At 45.5% G+C, this 13,262-nt stretch overlaps 1 protein-coding gene across 1 annotated transcript in view; it reads right to left on the bottom strand.

The window, feature by feature from the left end:
* Window positions 1–13,262, bottom strand: part of CAPN1 (calpain 1) — a 145,251-nt gene that overhangs the window by 94,850 nt on the left and 37,139 nt on the right. Inside the window, exon 3 of the mRNA XM_082271169.1 lies at window positions 4,764–4,833. Within this exon, the coding sequence (XP_082127295.1) occupies window positions 4,764–4,833 (70 nt within the window). The remainder of the gene's footprint in view (window positions 1–4,763; window positions 4,834–13,262) is intronic.

Raw genomic sequence — 13,262 nt, 5'->3', positions numbered from 1 at the left:
AAATGTTTTGATTTTGGAAAATGCTTATAAGGTATTTTATAGGTGGTACTATACTCTGGCTAGACTGGCTAAATTTATACCCGCATATTCCCCCCTGTGCTTCCGGGGATGTGCTCAGGAGGGGACCATGGCGCATATTTGGTGGACGTGCCCCAAGGTGCGCAGACTGTGGATTAGGATCTATGCCTTGCTCCGTAATATTTTTCAAATCACCCTGAAGAGGGACCCGTATGAGGCACTCTTGTGTAAACCTATACCTGACTTGACCCGTACACAACGTCAGTTGGCTCAGCATTTGTTTACAGCTACGAAATTGACCATTGCCCGATCTTGGAAGACCCCGTTGCTTAGTTTTGAGGCGGTCAAGAACCGTATGAATGATATTCTCATTAATGAAAAGTTGACTGCAATAGTATCTGATTCCCACGCTAAGTTTCTTAAGGTGTGGGACCCCTGGATCTCGAATGTTGCCCCTTCCAGATTCCAGACCACCCTTCTCTCTCTTTAATGCCTCCTGGACGCTCACCCCGCAGGACTCGCTCCCCCCTCTTCCTTCTCCCCACCCTTTCTTTGGTCTTTTTCTATTGTCGTTTCTTTCTTTGTTTGTCCTACTTTCTTACTCTTTCTTTCTTTTCTTTTGTCTTTTGGTGTTGTTTTCCTTCTTGGCTCGGTGCTCTCAGGCCCAGCCCCTGTTTGCTCATTGGAACGTAATAGCACTTCCTCTTTTGATAGTCTTACTGCATTATAAACCACTGGGGGGACTTTAGGTCCCTATTTATGCATTTTTGCCTGTTGATACCCATTATTGGGTCCGTGAGGTTTTCAGGTTGGCTTACGCCCTATGTCTGTATCATGTTTTGTTGCTACCTGTTTCCCTGCGTTCCATTTTCTTTTATCAAATTGTACACATATATTATGTTTTGATGTATGTTTATGCCTCTGCTTAAAATAAAAACTTTTGTACAATAAATGCCTGTCCACCTCCACCGGAACAGGCACACACAGGACAGTCGAGTCTGACTCCCATCCATGTGTGTGTTCACCAGACCCTGCCGCTGAACCTGGAAGCTGTCATTACCCTTGCACTGCTGTACCAATAAATATAGCCTTATCGATAATTTGCATTTTTTTTTCCCGTGGGTGATTGTGTAGGCAGGGCCCCAGTGCACTGCATTGCCCAGGCCCTTTAATGCTCTTAAGATGGCACTGCCACCAATGGTCCAACGTCTGCACTTTACCTTGCTGGCCTCTTCTGCCCAGCTTCTTTCAGGTGCCAGGTCTTTAACTTTGACTGGCTGGCACAGGACACCATAACTCCTGTGCACACACTGGAGATCATTTCTCCTGGCACACAAGCACCATGTCAAGAATGTAACATGAGCTGCACATTCTAAACAAGAAAGTGAACAGAAAAGTAAGTTTGTTGCAACTTTATGTTTTGACCTTTAGTTGTAATTTAAGTTAGAAAATAAAGGGAATCGCCTGAACTCTATCCCAGATTTCTGCACACGTTAGGCTTAGTGTACAAGCATGCACCCCCCATACACATTTAAGCCGCACACACTGCAAGAAACACTGACACGCCTCAGCTCCAGAGCAGTGACTCAGAAAAGAGAAATGTGAGACAGGAGGAGGGAGTGACGCCTGAGGGAATCCCTGTGTCACACACCCAAAATAAATCCTCACAGAGCACGCCTTCCAACACTCGCACACACTACGCCCAGCAAAAACCCCTACAGTCTAAACTATTGTTCATGCAGAACACCAAACCAGAATGATAACTTTAAATATGTGTCAGTAATCTCTGTGTAAACAGAAGCAGGTCACCTACAGAACCATGCTACCGTATACAAGTCCCTCTCCATAGGTCCCTACTGTAAATTCTAAGACCCCTCCTAGCACTACAGATCTTTGTACTCATGCAATTGTTTTTCAGCTCCTACAGTAAAAAAAAAAAAATCAGTACATTTTCCATTGTTTTCCACTGCAGAAAGGTTAAAAAAAAAAAAAAAAAGGACAGAGGAAAAAAAAAAAGAAAGTTATAAAAGTGGAAACAGACCATTGCGCCCAAGCTCAGCCCACGTGATCTTTTCACACATTTACATCTGTGAACTTGCAGAATGTCAGCTCACCTAAACAGGCACACAGTGACAGGGTAATATTAACGTGTTATTAGAAGACAAGTATTATTATTATACAGGATTTATATAGCGCCAACAGTTTGCGCAGCGCTTAACAAAATGAAGGCGGACATTACAGTTACATTACAATTTGGAACAAGAGGAATCAGAGGGCCCTGCTCGTTAGAGCTTACAATCTAAAAGGGAGGGTCAATTGATACAAAAGGTAATAGCTGTGGGGGGTGTGCTGATGGAGAAAGTGAAACAGTGTATTAATTAGTAGCCGGATAGGTTTCTTTAAAGAGAAGGGTTTTTAGGGATCGTCTAAAGATGGATAGATTAGGGGACAGTCGGACAGATTGTGGTAGAGAGTTCCAAATAATGGGAGAAGCTCTGGAGGCGAGCATGGGAAGAGGTGACAAGGGAGCTAGAGAGCAGGAGGTTTTGGGAAGACCGAAGAGAGTGGCTTGGTTGATATTTTGAGATCAGGTTAGTGGCGTAGCTGGGGGCAGAGTTGTGGATGGCATTGTAAACTATTGTTAGCATTTTGAATTATATTCATTGGGTGAGTGGAAGCCAGTGAAGGGATTGGCAGAAAGGGGTGGAGGACACTGAATGGTTGGTAAGGTGGATAAGTCTTGCAGCAGCATTCATTATGGATTGAAGGGGGGAAAAAACATTTAAAGGTAATCCAATGAGGAGGGAGTTGCAGTAGTCGAGGTGAGAGATAACCAGGGCGTGAATTAAAACCTTGGTGGTGTCGTTGGTTAAAAAGGGCCATATTCTAGCGGTGTTGCGGAGGTTAAGGCGGCATTATTTGGCCCCCTCCTTCTGCACTCCTGTGACCCATTTTGAGCCGACAGCAGGCTAAAGCCCACAGTCGGCGGACGTTACTCAGTCATCCAGGCTCGGGAAAGATCCCGATCCACCCAGATGCCTGGGCTGGCAGCTGGCTCAGCCTCTCAACAATCCGCTAAGAGCCTTAGCCAGCCACTCCTGCCCTCTCCACAGCTCAGTGCTCCAGTGAGCGCTGGAGAGGCGGGAAAGAGAGCTGGTGACTGACAGTCACAGCTCTCTGCTCAGAGTGGGGAACAACTGAGTGATCAGCAGTGTTTGAGATTTTGCAGTTCTCGGGGTAGAGCCAATAGGGGACAGTTACAGTTTGGATTAGTGCTGCAGCCATCTAGGGGAGTATGAACAGTTCCATTCCTGACAATGGGGAACGACTTGTCATGTGATTTAGAACTGCCAAATCGCATGAGAAAATGCACCCGGTGTAAATGGGGCTTAGTTATTCTTCTTAAAGCAAACCTAGACCCTAGTAAAGTCGAATTGCAGGATATACCGTATCTAACGCATCTTAAAACTACTCCCTCCCCCTTCCTAAAAATCGAACTAACCTGTGGAAAAAAGATCTGTGTGATCTCCCCCTGTGTCAGTCAGTGCTTATTTCAAAAGTTGTTAATAAGAGTTCCCGCAAAGCCACTGAGAGGTCCCACTAGTGGTTAAACTCCAAATATCACCAAAAACAAACTTATACAAGCGGTATCCTATAAACAAGTAAAAGCCATATAAAAAAAATTACTTTTAGGCCAACACTGCATAAAAGAGGTATTAAATTCCTTTGAAAAAAACTGTTTACCCAGGCCCCCTGCAGGTTTATGCCTAAACGTGGTAGTATGCACAGCATATTAGCACAATATGACAAATACAGACTTGCCTGTCAAAGGAAGCCCTCCAGCACTGCACTGTCACTGCTCTCGCTGGTCCCGGGCACTTCCATCTTCGCCTGGACTTCCTTCTGGGTTCTATCTCTTCCACTTCTTGAATGGCCTAGCTGCGAATATGTTACTCTCCTGCATGCACACTTGAGTCACATAACCACAGCACAGGGGCGCTGTAAATTCACTCTGAGCTGTGCATGAGCGGCTCTGTGTGCATGACAGCTGACAGGCAGTGGGAAGCATTTAAAGGAGAAGTAGGGCCAAAGCTCTTTTGGCCTTACTTCTCTTGTAGGTCACACTTAATTCAGCACTCCTTTGACCCAGATTCAGCCTAAAGTCTGCTGTTGGCTGACATTACTTAGGCAGTCCAGATACTGGAGAGATCCCGACTTTAATGTTGGGATCCACCCAGATGCCTGGCCCAGCAGCAGGCTCAGCCTCTCAGCACAGATGAGTATGTAGGTTTAAGGCAGAAGAGACTGATAAGCACTGAGTTTTAATGACAGAGGATGCACTATCAGGAATTTTAAATGTAGGTTTATTACTACCTTAAAAAGCTCAAAATATGTGTTTAAATAAATTCCCTATACTTTCCTCTTAAATTTATTTCATGTATTGTGACACTATTAATCTTTTGCTTTTGGGTCTTACTAATGCTTTCTGTGTGTGTTATGCATTATTTCTAAAAAATCATTTTTAATAAGTAATCTGTACTTTACACACCTGTAGTAAACGTAAGCCAGTCCCTCTATGTCATCCATAGAAGTGCAAATCTTTATTGGCTACATGTAAAACACAACTGTATCAGGCCAACGCGTTTCAACTGTAGCATCCCTCCTGTTAGCTATACACACAGTAGATCAATTCCTAAATGTTAAGATCTTTGCCCTCAAAAAAATTAGTTGGTTTTACATCTTACCGAGAGCTCCTTGGCAGATGTCTGTCCTTGTAGCTCCATCCACTATAAACTGAGGATTAGACACAAGTTGCTGTAAAAAATTAAATAAAAAATTAAAAACACAATGAGAATAAAATGAAGAGAACTTAGAAAAATGATTGCATGTATGTGTATATTCTAGCTGCGATTTGCCAGGCAATGTATATTAGACGTTAAAGCAAATACTATACATTAAATCACCTGCTATGCTATATGTTCAACAATTATACCATTTAATTCACCAGGGATGAATGGTCTTCCAGCTGAGATATATAAAACATAGGACACTGCACTTTTACCAACTCTTTTCAATACATTTAACTAACGACCCCCTACGGGTTGCCGGAGTAAATTAAGGAGGCCATAGTATTAGTTATTCCTAAGCCCGGTAAAGATCCCTTGCAGCCCGATTCATATAGGCCGATTTCACTGCTTAATACAGAAATCAAGCTACTGGCTTGAGTACTGGCTAATAGACTGGCAAAGGTTGTCTCAGGATTGGTACATGTTGATCAGTCTGGGTTTATTCCAGCTAGGTTCAACGCCTTGAATCTTCAGAGGTTATTCTTGAATATTCAACTTCCGGTGGATAATCCGGGTAATAGGGCCATTTTTTCTCTCGACGCTGCCAAAGCTTTTGAGAGCATTGAGTGGGGATAACTGGGCAGTACTGCACAGGTTTGGATTGGGCACTGAATTTATATCCTGGGAGAGGCTACTTTACACTGGGCCTCGAGCACGCATTACAATAAATGTTTCCCTCTCAGACTCATTTCCTTTATATAGGGGCACTAGGGCAAGGGTGTCCATTGTCACCATTGCTCTTTGCTCTGGAAATTGTGGCAGACGTGGGAGTAAGTCACACATGTGCAAGTCACAAGCAAGTCTCAAATCTTAATCTTCAAGTCTCAAGCAAGTCCCAAGTTACTGTGGCAAAAAGCAAGCAAGTCAAGTCGAGTCCCTGCTAGAAGTCAAGAAAGTCAAGTCATTTATTTAGTCAAGTCACAAACCAAGTCAAAATACTGATCTACCCCAATTTTCCCCTTTAAATCAATTAAGTCGGTGGTCAGGAAAGGTTTTGTTTTATTTTTAACATTAGCAAAACTGCTTAGTGCTTTTTTCTTGGCATATTAAAGAAACACTTTGAATGCCCAAACAGCTCAAAATCCTTTGTCCGGTCATGTTTCAACACCACAGTCACTAAAAAATGTTAAGTATTTCCACTGTTAAACAGCCAGTGTCCTAAAAATCAGAACACACTAAAGTGTTTTAAGTGACTGTGGTGTCAGAAACATAACAGGCACATTCATTTTGCATTAAAACATCTTGAGAAAATGCAAATATTTAATAACTTAATAAAATAAAGTAATTTCAAGTCATATGTCTCAAGCCAAAGTCAAGTCTCAAGTCATGAATACCAAGTCAAAGTCAAGTCGAGTCTTTTATTCATTTTAGTCAAGCAAGTCTCTCAAGTCCTCAAACTGGTGACTTAAGTCTGACTCAAGTAAAGTCAGTGACTTGAGTCCCCCACATCTGAATTTGTGGTAATGAATAGGAATTCACCCTCCATAATAGGTTTTAAACGTGGACTGCGGGAGGACAAAATTTTCCCTTTATGCTGACGGTGCACTGTTGTACCTGGGGGATACTGACAGATCACTCTATGAGGTGATGACACTCATTGATTTATTTGGGGTTTTTTCGGGCATTGCTATCAATTGGCATAAATCTGTTCTTCTCCCCCTGGATCCTCTAGGCAAAGTGCTGGCAGACACCTTCTCCCAGATACAGATGGTCTCCACCTTCAAATATCTGGGTATTATGATTTACAACATTCATAGCATGAACTGAACTTTGAATGCATTAAAGAGGAAGTAAACCCTCCTCAGGAAGTTGTACCTATAGGTAAGCCTATATTAAGGCTTACCTATAGGTACTGTAAATATCTCCTAAACATGCACCGTTTAGGAGATATTTACCTTTAATGCAGCCAGTGACGTCACTGGCGCATGCGCTCTGAAGGAACGGCAGATCGTGCCGTTCCTTCAGAGCCCCGTGCCGTGACCGTCGGCTCCCGCGCGCGTGCGCGGGAGTGACGTCACCGCGGCTCCGGCCAATCAGATGGCCGGATGCCGCGATCCCGGAAGACGGGCGACTATACATGTCGCCCGTCATACAGGTAAGCGGACGGCACGGCGGGGGCTCGTTCTAAGGTAAGTATTTCATAATGAGCTAGTATGCGATGCATACTAGCTCATTATGGGTTTCTCTTTCAGGATTTAAAGAAGAGGAAAAAAAAAAATCTCGGTGTACAACCTCTTTAAGGTCTCAACCACATGGGTGCAGAGAGCCATGCACCATGAAAAACAAGAGTATTTCTGCACTGGCAGTCACAGTCTGCATACAGCTGGCTATAGAGACAATTGAGTACTGTCCGTGATACTTTTTTTATTTGCACTAACATACAATTTTTCAGGACAAGCTTTGGGGGTATGTCCCCTTCATCAAGATCCAAGTCTTGATGAAGGGGACATACCCCCGAAAGCTTGTCCTGAAAAATTGTATGTTAGCGCAAATAAAAAAAGTATCACGGACAGTACTCAATTGTCTCTCTCGCAAGTGCACTAATACGGCTACAATGACCTCAAGCTGGCTATACAAATCAATGGCAGGCTGTGACTGTATACTGGTAAATGCACATCCGAGTGTTTACTTGCATACGGGGACAGATGAGCGGTCCTGTACACAAGCATCTGTGTCCAGGGGCATAAAGCCTACGGTCATTGATTTGTCCAGATGGCTGAATGCAAACATCTGACTGTCAGACAAAGAAATAGGCCTGTTTTTTTTACAATGTACAGTATGGCTCTCTGTGTACCCTTACAAGTAAAGCTATCACATGGTAACTGGTCTTTTGTTTGAACACAATGGACTTTTTATTTTTAACCTGATTATGTTACTTTTAAAAAGGTAACAAATCTATTTTAAAGGCTTAACTTTTTTTCTGGTATAGAAGTCAATGAATATATGAAATATACTTTGAAGACAATGGGCTTTTTTTTTCAAGCTTTGTAAAGCTTACGTTACCAATTCTCTTTTTTGCTCATCTTTTTTCCTGTTATAGAGGTGGACGACTATAAATGGATTTTTGTAAAATCTTACCGTAAAATCCTTTTCTCTTAGCTCATCGACAGACGTAGTCCTCGGTGATACACCACCTTCGGGTTATGTTACCTCCGCAGGAGCAGGACTAGACAGGAAATTAAAAAGCTCTGGCCACACCCTAGGGGCAGTCCCAGAGGGTATATCCTCTCTCTCTCTGCCTCAGCAAATCAGTTATGTGAAAAAGCAGTGCTTAGAGAATTTAACCCAACCCAACTCCAAAACAGAGGGGCGGGGACTACGTCTGTCGATGAGCTAAGAGAAAAGGATTTTACGGTAAGATTTTACAAAAATCCATTTTTCTCTAGCGCTCATCGACAGACGTAGTCCTCGGTGATACACCACCTTCGGGACGTCCCAGAGCAGTATCACAACTGAGGGGTGGGAAAATGGAAATCAAATCCCAATCTAGAAGGCCCAACCGGTGCCAACTAGAAGTTTACAATGCTCATCCTTAATGATGAGACTCAACAAAAAAAGAGAAAACAATTTTTTTTTTTTTTTTCAAACAGAAAAAAACCCTCAAGGTAGACCACCGGTCTCCTCAAATTGCGGCCTGCAAAACCTTGCGGCCAAATGAGGCATCCGCCGATGCCGTCACATCAATTTTATAGAATTTAGTAAAGGTATGTACCGACGACCAGGTGGCCGCCTTACATACCTGGACCACTGACGCCTGATGGCGAAAGGCCCAGGAAGTACTGAGCGCTCGAGTGGAGTGCGCCCTAACAGGGAACGGAGGACTCTGACCCTTAATAGAATAAGCCTGTACCACCGTTTGTCTAATCCATTTGGCAATGGTCGCGGCAGATGCAGGCAAACCCTTTCTGGGGCCATCCGTGATCACAAAAAGTGAATCCGTCTTACGGAATGATTCCGTAGCTTTCAGGTATACCCTGATTGCCCGAACCACATCCAAGGAATGCAACGCATGTTCCCGATGATGCTTGGGCTGAGGACACAAGGAAGGTAGTACAATATCTTCATTCAGATGAAAATCTGAAACCACCTTAGGAAGAAAAGATGGCTTAGGATGAAGTACTACCTTATCCCTATGAATCACTAGGTATGGGGACTGGCATGATAATGCAGCCAGTTCTGACACCCTGCGAGCAGAAGTAATAGCCACCAAGAAGACCACCTTCTGGGATAAAGTAAGCAAGGGAATCTCCCTGATGTTTTCAAAGGGAGGTTTCTGTAGAACCGACAAAACCAAATTAAGATCCCAGGGCGGTAAGGGCGCGCGGACTGGAGGAGCCAGGTGCCGCACCCCCTGGATGAAATTCCGCACCAAGGATTTGGTAGCTAAAGGTTTCTGAAAGAAGATTGCTAATGCTGAAACTTGACCCTTGATGGTGCTCAAGGCTAGCTTCTGCTCAACCCCTTGTTGCAAAAAGGCCAATATTCGAGACACCGAATAGGTACGTGGAGGAAATCCTAAAGATTCGCACCACGCAATATAAGTCTTCCATGTGTGATAATAGACTTTGCTGGAAGTCGCTTTCCTTGCTTTAATAAGGGTAGGAATGACTGAAGTAGACAAACCTCTGTCCTTCAGTACTTGGGTCTCAATGGCCAGGCCATTAAAACCAGCGACTGTAAAGCACGAAGGTAAATAGGTCCTTGAGACTACAGACACTCCCTGAGACGAAGTTCCCACGGAACGTCTGCGACTAACATGTCCAAGTCGGCCAGGCCGGCTTGAAGAGGCCAGCCTAGAATTTCTAGGACCACTGGCGCTGATTGGATCTGAACCAGGCGTCCCTAGAGCTATCTGGCCCCGACCATCCGAGAAAGTCTGGTCGTTTTCTGTTCCCACACATTTATCAGATACCTGATAGTTATCAGGAAAGGTGATCTTTTCTGGTTGAACCTCAGGGACCGAAGTCACCCGACTAGAGGCTACTTGGCCTATCTGGTCAATCAGATCCGATTCCTGTGAGGTATCGGGACTAATCTTAGGAAAAGGTAAAGGAAAAGATCTATACAGGGAACGGTAACTACCGCTTCCTGTACTTAAATGTTGGAAGGGAAGAATCGCACCGGTAGTAGTGGTTGATGCTCGATCTAATGTCCTGAATACCGGTGAAAACGTCCCCCCACCCTGAAATCGGGTGGGGGCGCACCTTCAGGCTGTGTACTCCTTTACTTCGGGTTTGGCTGGGTTGGTCCTCTGCTTGTCCGACCAGCCCTTCTTGAACCCTCCTGGAGGAGTCTTGCCTTTCCCGGAAGTACCAGCCGGGCGCCCTTTATGGGCGGCAAAGAAAGGTCCTCGCTTGTTGCGAGGTTCCTTAGCTTTTGCAGCCTGTGGCAAAAAAGTACTCTTGCCCCCGGTGGCATCCTTAATGATTTCATCTAGGTTGGCTCCAAATAGACGATTCCCCTGGAAAGGGAGATTGGTCAAAGTCTTTTTGGAACCTAGGTCAGCTGACCAGCATTTTAACCACAGCACACGTCTGAGGATCACTGCTAACTTAGATGCATGCCCTAACAAGGGAGTAGTGTCCAAGGCTGCGTCACAGATAAACCGTAGCCCTTGTATGATCTGTTCTATAAAATCAGATGTCTCCTGGGGAATATCTTTTCCCCTAAGATCTTGGCGTACCATTTTCGCCCATTCTGTAAGTGTCTGGGAAACTAGACCAATAACAATTACTGGTCTAAATGCTGACCCTATCAGAGAAAAGATAGTGCGGGACTCCGCTTCTATCTTTCGATCCACCGGATCCTTAAAGGACGAAGTGTCCTCCACTGGAATAACCGTGGCTTTATTCAGCCTGGAAATAGGCGGATCCACGACTGGTGGTACCGTCCATTTCTTAATGATGGATTCCTCAAACGGATAGCGTCTAGCAATACGCTTGGAAATAGTAAAGGTACGTTTAGAATGTTCCCATTCTCCTTTAATCTGATTTCCAAAACATTTAGGTACAGGAAAAGCCTTCGCCGTCTTGATGGGCTTATTAGTCCCAAAAGGCCTCTCTGTTTCAGTTGCCTCTGCCGGTAAAGCCTCAAGTTTTAAGGTTTCTTGCACTGCCACAACTAGTGCGTCCACCAATGCTTCTTCCTGAATTATAGCAGGAGAAGAAGCGTCCTCCTCACTGTCTGAGGGGGCTTTACCTGGGATAACAGCCCTTGCAGAGGAACCTGCAACTGCAGTGACCATCTCTGAATCAGAGTCAGAGGTGTCAGATAGTATAGGGGTAGGCGGGGGTCGCTTCCTTGACCCCCGTCCCTGACAGGCCGCCTCCACCCGAGCCACCATAGACTCCAAAATTGCTGTAAATGACTCTATACTCTGTACACCGGCGGGTCCCGAGGCCCCCTCGAGGGAAACAGGTGGGGGAATATGTGTGGCAGGGTCCATAATAACTCCAGTTACTTCCTGGATGATATGATTCAAAGTAAAGAAAAAACTTTTTTTTTTTTTTTTTTTTGACCCTCAGCGCCACAAAAAAAAAAAAACCCCTTAGTGTTACCTGCTAGGGATCCCTATCGATCGAGAGAGAGAGAGATAGACCCCCAGGCTCACCACTTGATGTTCAGAGTTGAACTGCAACAGCTTACAGCGCTGTCTTAGACAAACAGGAAGTCTTTTGGCTGGCTGCCCAGGAAGAAAGGAGGCGGCTCCGCCCCTCTGCACGCCTTCCGGCGCCTCCCCCAAGCTCCACGAGGTGTAGAATCACCTAAAACATGGCCGCCCCCATGCTGGAGACACGAGGCTACGCCAAAATGGCGGCTCGTGCGATCCAGCAAAAAAAAAATGGCGGCGGCCTGTGCTGACTAGCGGTGTGCTGCAGGCACACAACACTCTCTCTGCATGGGGATATGGCGTGGTTGGCGGTACCGGCCCTGGCGGACCGCATGGCCATTCGGGAGGCCTGCTATTAGCTGGAGATCTGACTTGGAAGGCAGTCTACATGTCCATGGCTTCTGACTGGTAGGTAGCTTATACTTAACCCATAAGATTCCCAGAATGCCACAGATTACATTTTTAAAAACATGTATACAATAGATTGTTAGCTCCCAAACCAAGCCTCCTGGCTTTTTGCACACATAAAATCACACTCAAAGTAGGAGGATTTGTGACATGTTATAGGATAGAAAGAAACTCTTTCTTACCATACAGAGAGGGGCCCGCGTTCACCACAAAACCCGTCAGGGAAAAAGGGGGAACATACTACTCACCATACCGGAACCAGGCGGGCACCAACTCCTGACAGTACCCCTCTCCACCGGGGCGGGAGGGCTGTCGACCGATACGGACGCCGTGACTCATGGTCTTTGGCGTTTCAGCGAGACGTTTAACTCGCGGGTTCAGTCCTTTTAATGGGACTTTGTCGCGGCCGACCCAGCGCGGAGCTATGGCCTGCACGCGCTCGTAGGCTGAACTGGGGTGACCACCGGATCTCAACATCCAGCCCGTCGCCCAGTTCAGCTTTCTTGCTTGAAGATCTCACAGGAACACTGGAGAAAAAAAGCTGTCCAAAAATCCTTTTAGAAAAAAATTCTTGCCAGGACCTAAGATCCCAGCAAGGTATCTAGGTCCTTACTCCTAACTAGACAGAAAATAACTGATTTGCTGAGGCAGAGAGAGAGAGGATATACCCTCTGGGACTGCCCCTAGGGTGTGGCCAGAGCTTTTTAATTTCCTGTCTAGTCCTGCTCCTGCGGAGGTAACATAACCCGAAGGTGGTGTATCACCGAGGACTACGTCTGTCGATGAGCGCTAGAGAAATGAAATTTATAAATAGGACATATAAATGATCTACGGATTCAACATAGATCACCATTACAAAGAGAAGTATGTACAAGTATGAGCCCTGGTTCACACTTATGCGAGTGCGGGGTTCGCATGTAATGTCGGAGCGCACTGCTCCTTCATTACATGCGATCGGCTGTGCGGTGCGAGTTTAGCCATACACTTTGTATGGCTAAATTCGCACCGCACCCGCAGCAAACACGCACAGGGACCCTTTTTGGCAGCCGCATCAGGATCGGATCGCACAGCGGTTCACACTTGTGCAATCCGATCCTGTGCGAACTGCAAGATCGCACTGCGATATGCGATCAAACTGGGGGTGTCGTTAAGATTACATTGACACCCCCAGCGTATCGCATATGGCAGTGTGAACTGCCGGGCAGGGCCAGATTAACATAGGGGCTATTGGAGCTGCAGCTCCAGGCCCCTACCTTAATATAGGCCCCGGGTTGGCCATATTCACTGTTACCGCTCTTCTGTCACTTGTAAACACAGAAGTCTGGCTTCTTGCTCGCTTCCCCAGGCAGCTCCCTCAGAACCTCCCCACACAGCACGAA

Source organism: Pelophylax lessonae (assembly GCF_965119305.1).
Source record: "Pelophylax lessonae genome assembly, chromosome: 10".
NCBI lineage: Eukaryota > Metazoa > Chordata > Amphibia > Anura > Ranidae > Pelophylax > Pelophylax lessonae.
This window is presented reverse-complemented; position numbering and strand designations above follow the sequence as displayed.